The sequence below is a fragment of the Asparagus officinalis genome, chromosome 1, assembly GCF_001876935.1.
Source record: "Asparagus officinalis chromosome 1, Aspof.V1, whole genome shotgun sequence".
NCBI classification, from domain to species: Eukaryota; Viridiplantae; Streptophyta; class Magnoliopsida; order Asparagales; family Asparagaceae; genus Asparagus; species Asparagus officinalis.
This window is the reverse complement of record NC_033794.1, coordinates 89,697,052-89,706,923: the sequence shown is the minus strand read 5'-3', so window position 1 is coordinate 89,706,923 and position 9,872 is coordinate 89,697,052. Positions and strand designations below refer to the sequence as shown.

At 37.6% G+C, this 9,872-nt stretch overlaps 1 protein-coding gene across 1 annotated transcript; it reads right to left on the bottom strand.

Annotated features, from left to right (window-relative positions):
• On the bottom strand, window positions 817-8,714 carry LOC109827636 (V-type proton ATPase subunit d2). Its single transcript, XM_020394652.1, has 10 exons — window positions 8,374-8,714; window positions 7,997-8,117; window positions 7,757-7,864; window positions 7,560-7,662; window positions 7,084-7,164; window positions 6,915-7,000; window positions 6,629-6,688; window positions 6,502-6,550; window positions 2,055-2,189; window positions 817-1,285 (listed from the first exon to the last, which is right to left on the bottom strand). Exons 1-10 carry the CDS (start codon window positions 8,552-8,554, stop codon window positions 1,154-1,156), a joined length of 1,056 nt encoding a protein of 351 aa, XP_020250241.1. The 5' UTR covers window positions 8,555-8,714; the 3' UTR covers window positions 817-1,153.

The window sequence follows — 9,872 nt, the reverse complement described above, 5'->3', positions numbered from 1 at the left end:
GGTCATCGAAATATAACAATGTGGCCTTAAAGGATGATTTTCTTCTTCTCGTTGTTGTCGACCTGAAGGAGATGATAACCCTTTTATCAACTGAACCTCTCTCTTCCTTTTCTCCTTCTCCTTCTGATCAGTGATCGGAGCATTTATTAAGTACGCAGGTGCTTCTTCTTCGACTCTTGTCTCCATTGTGTTGTCGCCGCCCTCGACTCTTCTTCGTCGTGGTAGAACTTCTTCTTACATCAACTCCATCTCCTTGATTTTCGTGAAACGGAGAGTTGATTGGAACCAAGGATAGAAGAGAACTTCTCTCTCACGAGCTACTAGCAGCCTGGTTTTCATGGGGTTTCTACATATTTAGAGGCCAAGGTTTCCTCAGTTAAGAAGGAATCCTAGTCAGAAGAACTCCTACCAGGCGAGGTTCCCAAAACAACTGTACGTGGAGCATAAAATCCTCTAAGATAAATAGCCATCAAGATTTTCAAGTTCCGTATCAAAATCTCCGCCATCAGAAGAACTCCTACCAGGCGAGGTTCCCAAAACTTTGAACTTTGATCCTCGTCGGGGGATGATAAAAGCAAACAGCAGTTGGGGAAATCCCTCAAAAAAATTTCCCCTCGTTCTTCGGGACAAGCACAAACTAACATTGTATAAGCTCAGGAATGTTTTGTATTGACTTATACAATTATGATTTTTACAATTTAAAGTTTTGTTTATAGTTTTATCTTCTTATCATTTCGCTGGGGAAGAAAATTTGACTCCCAAACTTAAAAGAGAAACCTCAGTTGAAAATAAAAGCTGATAAATACAAATAGAATATATTTCAGGTCAAAAAGAATAGCATTCAATTATGTTCAGCAAACGGAACTGGTGTCTTATAATACAGATCCTGTCATCGCACATATAATACTTTTTTTTTCCTTTTTCCAAGTCCAGCTGAATCTCGAGGTACATAAAACTAGTACTAATATTATTGACATGAGGAACATGAGCATGTAATATACACTATGACCTTATTGTGTGGAAGCTGAGATCCCAAGATGCACCGCTTCCTCCTTAACCAGAAAACAAATATTTATGTTTTATTCCTTTGCCCATTCAGTAAAAGTAATACGGCCAAATTTTTAAACCGAGTAGAGATAGAACTGATGCACACTTAGAAGATGAAAACAACACTGTCGTGGACTCTCGACTTCTGATTTTGTGCCACGCATTCTGATATCCACATCAGGTTCCTAATCTCTTGCTCCCTCAATCTCATATACGCAAAGAAAACAGCATAGTGGAACTGCAGCAAATATTAATATGAAATATAAGAAAGCGGATAGGATGTAATAAATCATTGTTGACATAGTAAAAACATCACTAAATAGTTGAGGAAGCTAAATGTAAAGACATGCGATAAGTATAAACAAAAGCTGAAACAGAATTTCCTAAAGCGATATGATCAAAGCTGAACAGAAGAAACTTAAACTATGAAGCCTAGTAAAAAAAGAAATTTAAAAAAATCAGTAGAAGATATTTCCTAAAGCGACATGATCAAAGCTGAACAGAAGAAACTTAAACTATGAAGCCTAGTAAAAAAAGAAATTTAAAAAAATCAGTAGCAGACATTCAGTAATGACTTGTTAACCCTCGCAATACTAAAAACAGAGAAGCGGAATAGCCATCAAAAACTGTCTTTTTGTCAAACAATAGAAAGAATTTGGTTCTGGAGGACTCTAGACAACTGGAGCGAGAGCTACTTTAACCATCAAACATCAACAGAGAGAAACAACTTCATGAGTGAAGCAGTCACAGATTAATCGTAAAACTTTATCACATGCAAATAAGATCATTCTCCTCCAAGCCTTTTCTAATTAAAATAGGGTCAGCTATGGATCAAAACCCCATAATAGATTTGACAAAATTTTAAAGCAGTTGCTAACCAGAAAACCGTCCCTCGGTGCCATATCTCAGTAAAGAAATTATGCATCTAAAGATTATAGTTAGCAAACTCAATCCACATTTAACATGTAAAGATGTAAATAATTGATCGTGTGTCAGTCAAACTGTACCTGCTGTTCAAAAGCCAAACAAAGCCTCTTCACCTCCTCTTCATAGAATGCTTTGTCCAGCATCTGACTTTCACCATAAGACAGTTTCGCAAAGATTGCCTGATATGGAGGATATTTCTCCATAACACCTCGAACCTGCAAAAATCATGCAACAATAATGTCAATAGAAAGAAACCACAGCATAAACTATAGCCCACAAGCATTTTTCTACCGAGAACTCAATAACAATAAACCAGTCAACATCTACCAACATAATCACTCGGCAATTCAAGCATAAAATATAAAACACAAGTATTTTTCTACGACAACTAGTTTTTAAATAGCTGATGGAGTCACCTAGGTGAAAACATGAATATTTAAGCAACGTGTTGTGCAAACCATAGCTCTGCAGCTGATGCAGTAAAACAGCCAAAGGAAGATACATAATAGTATGCACCCATCCCAAAATTTCTTTCACAACTAATCTCTTCCATGTAAAACACGCTTTACTTCTTTAGGGTGAAGGTGCCAAACTTTTGGCAAACTAAATTAGCAAGCATCAACCACACATGCATCACATAAGTTGAAAACTACTAATTTATTGTGCACTCAACAATATGTTGAACAAAATAATCTGGTAGAAAGACATAAAACAGCCCTTAATAAAAAGAAATCCCCTTAAAGTTTTCCTAAAGAATAGTAATCACTAGACATCTAGGTACAGTCAATCATAATTCAGCCATGTTTACCCACCAACTCCCCTGAGAAGCCAACTATATAATACAACAGCCACTTATGATTTCCAGTAAAAATATTTTTTGCAAAACTAATTAAACAGTAGATAAAAGTGATTGTGTTGGTCAATCCCTCGCTCTGAGTGCAGCTTATGCAGCAAAGGCAGACGGACAGTGATATATATGTGCATCACACAATTTGTGTGCCATGACATTAACCTTTCCCATAGAATACCACGCCACCCCATTTCTTTTGGGGCAAGCACTCGGTCTTGGGTATATTAAATTTGCAAGAACAAACTGATCATACATCGCATGAATTCTAAAACTCTTGCGCTATTGTTCATTCAACAAGATGTCTAACAATAAAATCGGATCTCTCTCTCTACACACACACACACACACACACATATATATATATATATAGAGCAAGAGAGATGAGCTTATGTCAACTAAAGTGGATAGCAAAGCCTTTGTCCACCAAACTTTTTACCCACTCATATATATATATATATATATATATATATATATATATATATATATATATATATATATATTATATATATATATATATATATATATATATAGTAATCAACTCTAAATAGAAAGAATATCCCTGCAGAAATAGGTTTCTTTGGGGAATAATAACCCTAAATATTCAGGCACAGGTCAAAATGAGTTAGCCCACTAAATCTGTGGTAAACCGTATAAAATAGTCTCAAAATTTTATCAAAACAACTACTGAAGGTTTAGTTTAACCAGGAAGATAAAAGTAATAACGATGGCAATCCCATCAAGACTGCAGCACTTATGCAGTAAAATGTAGAAGGTGTAACCAGATATTGATACATATCCATCACAAAATCATTGTGCCGCAAGGCCCACAACATTAAACTCTCATGTGAAATACTGGCTATATTTTAAGAGGGGAACCTCAGGCATACTAGTTCTCCAAGCATCAACTGGTCATACATCGCATTGATCAAAATCTAAAACTCTTTAACAATAAGACGATGTTTAACAAAATGTTCAGATATCACATGATAGAAAAAACAACTCAAGGAAAAGATAATACTCTATATAGAGCTCCTCAGGAATAATAACCACTGACAACTCAAAAACATGCCAAGCTTAAACCAGACAAGTTTAACCATGAATCCTGCTAATTCAACAATATAGTATACCCTTGATTACTCAACAGTTTTCTTTGTGAAAAAGAAATAATACTTTTAAAGTATTATCTGAATGATTTAGCATAACAAGGACAACAAATGTGACAATGTTGGCAAATCCCTCGCTTTAACTGCATCTTATGCAGCAATGCGGAGTAAGGTAGCCGGACTTTGATATATAGTATACCCTTGATTACTCAACAGTTTTCTTTGTGAAAAAGAAATAATACTTTTAAAGTATTATCTGAATGATTTAGCATAACAAGGACAACAAATGTGACAATGTTGGCAAATCCCTCGCTTTAACTGCATCTTATGCAGCAATGCGGAGTAAGGTAGCCAGACTTTGATATATGCCCATCACACAATCTGTGTGCCACGAATTAACCTCTCCCGTGGAATACCACGCCACCCCATTTCTTTTGGGGGAAGCGCTCGGCCTTGGGCATATTAAATGCATCGACTGGTAATGCATTGGATGAACCAAAAACTCCTAAACTACTGTTTATTTAACAAAATGTTTAACATAATTAGAAATTCCAAAAAGATAGAACACTCTTAACAGAAAGATCATCTCCTACAAAAATAAATAAATAAATAAAAATTTTAAAATTTTTGAGTAATAGCCCCTGGATAGTCAGGAACAGGCCAAAATGAATTAGCCAAGTAAACCACTAAATCCTCAGTGAACCATATAAAATATAGTCCCAGTTAACTACGAATTTTCTAAATGAAAAATAATTTTTCAAAATTACTAAACAGTTTAGTTTAATCGGTGTTGGCAAGTGGCAACCCCTTCAAGACTGCAGATTGTGCAGAAAAATGGTAAAAGAAACTAGATCTTGACTCCATCCCCAATCACAAAAATTGTGTGCCACGACATAAAACTCTCATGTCAAATACCCCCTATTTCTTTTCTTTTTTTTCTTTTTCTTTTTCTTCTCTTTTCCTTTTTTTTTTTTGGGTTTTTTTTGGGGGTGGGGAGGGGGGGGCAGCTTGGGCATATTAGTTTTCCAATTATCAACTGGCCATGCATTGCATTAATCAAAAACACCTTAACAACAATATGATGTTTAACAAAATGTTGTACTGTTGAGTCAATAATTTGTTACTTTAACAGTTTTCCTTTTTTTATACAATAATTCCTGAATGACTGTGTAAAAAGGGAGATAAAAGTGACAATGTTGGCAAATCCCTCGCTTTGACTGCAGCTAATGCAGCCCAGCGGCCTAAGGTAGCCCAACTTTGATATGTGCCCATCACACAATGTGTGCCACGAAATAAACCTCCCCCGTGGAATACCACACCACCCCATTTCTCTAGGGCGAAGCGCTCGGCCTTGGGCATGTTAGGCTTAAGTAACATCAAGCATAAAAATAATATTGTACTGTTGAGTCAATAATTTGTTACTTAACAGTTTTCCTTTTTTTTCCTTTTTTATACAATAATTCCTGAATGACTGTGTAAAAAGGGAGATAAAAGTGACAATGTTGGCAAATCCCTCGCTTTGACTGCAGCTAATGCAGCCCAGCGGCCTAAGGTAGCCCAACTTTGATATGTGCCCATCACACAATGTGTGCCACGAAATAAACCTCCCCCGTGGAATACCACGCCACCCCATTTCTCTAGGGCGAAGCGCTCGGCCTTGGGCATGTTAGGCTTAAGTAACATCATGCATAAAAATAATATTTTTTTATATTCGATAAAACATCAAGGCGATCATAAGAAATTACAATAAACGTGATGATGTTGGCAAATCCCTCGCTTTGACTGCAGCTTATGCAGGCTGCAGAAAAGCGGCCTAAAGGTAGCCAGATTTTGATGTGCCCACCACACAATTTGTGTGCCACGACATTAACCTCTCCCGTGGAATACCACGCCACCCCATTTCTCTAGGGGGATGCGCTCAGCCTAGGGCACGTTAGGCTTAGGTAACATCAAATACAAAAAATCAGCATTTTGTGGCATTCGACAAAATGTCATAGGGATCATAAGAATTTATATGGAAGACACCATAAAAAATTACATCCAAAACCTTGATTTAAGGATATACATAACAGGAAAAAGATCGTCTGACTCACAAGCACATAAAAGAAAATGACTATCAGCTTTGGCATCAGTCCACCAACAAGTGTCAAAGACATCAGCCACTAAAGCCACAAGAGGCAAAAGTACAAATAATAATAATAATAATAATAATAAACAAAAAAGACAAGCAAAATCATTCCAACGTAATACATTTGATTATTCATTCTGAATGCACTCAATTTCCATTTAGGAATGAAATGGGAACCACTGCAAGGCCTACATTTACCCTTATCACAAAATATCAGTGAAGAAACTATGGTCAGTTCAACTTAAAACGGAAACCATTTAATAGAATATTTTGTAGCAAGCAAATTTAGCCAAGAGCAATACACGGCAAATTTTCAAGGGAACTTCCAGAAATAATCATCTAAATGTTAAATCTAATTATGATAAAAAGAACAATCACCCAAATGAATGACAAGCTGCTAATATTTCCTTCAGGGTGAACTTCAAATGCCCATAATGAAAGCTTACCTGATCAATGTCCTCGCAGATAGCAAGTTCCTCATGGCCATAAGGATACCTGTAAAACAGATCATCCATCAGAGGAACTGACAATAGAATTATCCTGATCAGGATTATAAGATTGTTGAATGCTTACAATAAACCGAAACTCGAATACAGCTTTCGTCGGTCATCACGAGTCAACTCTGTGCCAATACTGCAAAAAATAAACCCTAAGAAAGATGAAAATTTTACATCCACTTTAACCAATCAACAGAAAATGTGCAGACATGTAGAAAATAAGATTAATAAGATTTTTAACTAGCACATAGAAGGAGATAACAGATTCATAATATACAATTACAAGATTAACTTCACTCATCACCAATATGAAGATAGCTAACACATGATCCCACATCTAAACACGAGCTATTAAAACTCACCTATTTATGGTAATATTGACAGCTCTTCTATCAGCTTCAAACGCAAGGAGGTCAGACATGATCTCAGCAGTAGCACCACCTAGTTTCTGTTTACAACAGCACACATAAACCAAGTTAACAAGTTTGATGGTAATTTCTAATTTTGTACAAACAATTGGACTAAGCGTACCTGACAGAATTTGTAGAAGTCCTCAAGATAGGCTTTGTAGAGAGTGTTTCTCATAATTTCAATATTCATGTCATCCAAATCCTAGAAAGACCACCAAGTACAACAGTATTAAATAAACAGACATACAAAAGAGACTTTACTAAGACGATTATATTCCAATATTGTATTTTTAAAGTCAAATAAGTTTAAAACACTATGGCATGCCATGATAAAAATAGCCTCCAAGTTAGCAATGAAAAGGCGAGTAGTTAGCCATAACGGGTAGGAACGGGACTCATTACACTATGGTTATGCCATGATAAAAATAGCCTCCAAGTATTTTTTTTCATGTCTTCAAAACGTTTTTTTTTATTGTTTAATAATATTAAGTATATCCCCATCCTTTAATCAATAAAAAATATATCTAATGCTACAGCAAACCAAGTGAAATATTCATGTAGCAAGTAGCAGAGAAAAGGCGAGTAGTTGGCCAGTACCTCTGAAGTAATGCACTCCGAGAAATATGGAGCCAATGGTGTATCAATAAGTACTAGCCTGTAAAGCTCACGCATGTTTTGGGCAACTGCAAGGGTTGCAATACTGAAAAGAGAAAAAAAAAGTAAGACCTTAAAACTCTCCTGAACAACACTGGAAATAATAGTTAGAATATGCCAAAAGATACATGATAAACTACCTATCAAACATGCCCAGGGGATGGCATTTCTCAAGTAGCTCTTGAACATCCCTTTCATGCAAGGTTCCAGTTACAATTAGGACAACATTATCGATCATGTATCCGTAGCTGCAAAGAAGAACAGTTAAAAAACCAAAACCCCAGGTATGAACCACCTTCTTAACTAGTTAACTATCTTTAAAATGTGATAATCAAGTAAAATGCGAGATATAAATCGTAGATATAAACTTCAAAACCTACGTAATATATTCCAAAAAGGTCGATAGCGGCTCTGTGGCTTGGCACAGCATATGCTTGTACTCATCAACCAGTTTCAGAGTACATTTCTCCACAATAGTCGTCGTATGCAAGGGAGAAGGTTCTGCAATAAGTCAACATTTCCGTTCACGGTCGAAACAAAATAACAAAAGAACATATGCAGAGGACATTTTTAACATGGATTTTGCTAGAAGCCCCTACAGGGTTTAGTAATAGGAAAGTACCACACAACAATTAAGATATTTGATTAAATATCATAAATTTCCAGTTCAAGCAGATCTCAAGCTTTCAAGCTAAACAATCACTTGATCTTGGAAGTAAACAAGAATTTCGGAGGGATTTTGGATTGGATTGCTCACCATTCTGAAGGTAAGGGCCGTACTCAGTAGCAGAGAGGTGCATCTTGATGTCGTCTAGGGTTTCGCACTGGCAAAGATTGTTGTAGTCGGCAGCGGTGAGAAGTCCAGATCTGTGCCCTCGAACGATCGCCTCCAGGTATCCGCCATGGATGTTGAACGTCATCGCTTCGAATCCGTACATCGTGATGAGTTTATTAGATCTCAGATCCGATCGAAGAAAAGACTGCAGATCGAAAAAGAAACTGGCTGAGATCTGGAAACCCTAGAAGAGGGGCGAGAGAGAAGGTAAAGATAGAGAGGATGAGGATGAACGGCTCGAGATGAGATTCGCTCGACGGAGATTGGAGACACCTGTGCGTTTATTTATTTATTATAGTTCTTGTGCACGTGCAATGCATACACGTAGTTAAATATCAAATTTATTTTTTATTTTTTGGTTTATTTTTTTCTTAGTATTATAAAATAAGTCTGATTCATTTTGAGCTAAAATCTATAAACATGTATTATTACATTTGTCATAAATTTTAGGAAAAAATGTTTTAAGGCCCTAAAATAATAAAGCTGTTGTGACCAGCCCCCCCTAATTATTTTTTGGGTGACAAAGCCCCACATATAACATCCACATGTGTTTCAGCCCCCATTTAGATTTCCAACGCAGCACAGTGACAAATATTTGTTCAAAACCCAAAATTGCTCTTTAACTCATTTCCTGTCTGCCCTCTCTTTCTCTCCTCTCTCCTCTCTTCTCACGCTCAAGCCTGTCCGTCGGAGATACCTTTCCGTCGCCGCTGGCCGCCGTTCCTCTCCGACAAATACCTCCGCGAAGGTCGACCCCAAGATCCAGGCCCTCCCTCTCCCCATTGGGAGACTGCAAACGAGTTGCAGGTGTTCGACGTGAGGCCTTAAGGAGAATCACTGACAGGAAGATGCGAGAGAGGGCTTCCGAGGCGAGCCGGGGCAGCGTTGTTGGAAGGGTCGTTACGGAGCAGTTGTGGCACTGGTGATGGGCGCTAGCAGGGAAGGGGGTGGTCGGCTGTAGTGATGCAAGGTTAGTTGGCACCAAGATGAAGGAATTGGACTGCAGTACGACACATCATCAAGCAATTGGCACGCAGCAGATGTTTGAGCTTTCGTTGAGAGGAAAAGAGGAGAAAGAGTAGAATTGTGCCAGGGGGTTTGTGCGTTGGCCTGCGTGGGAGGAAGCTGGAGCAAATAGATGTGATGGGGTTTGGGTGATGAGGTGCAGGTTGACGGGTGTGGAGTGGGGGCCTGGACGCAGGTTGACGGGTGTGCAGCGGGGGGTTTGGACGCAAGTTAAGTGGGTGCGCAGTGGTGGCGGGGTGTTTGTGTCAAAAGTTACATTTTCCATTGTTTTCAAACCTGTTACACCGTTTATCGATTACAAGTTCAAACTGAAAGAAAAGTTGATCTTTTTATAAGATCTTCTTACAACAAGAAATAAAGATTACAACTTTATCAAACAAAACGCAGCAGTAGTT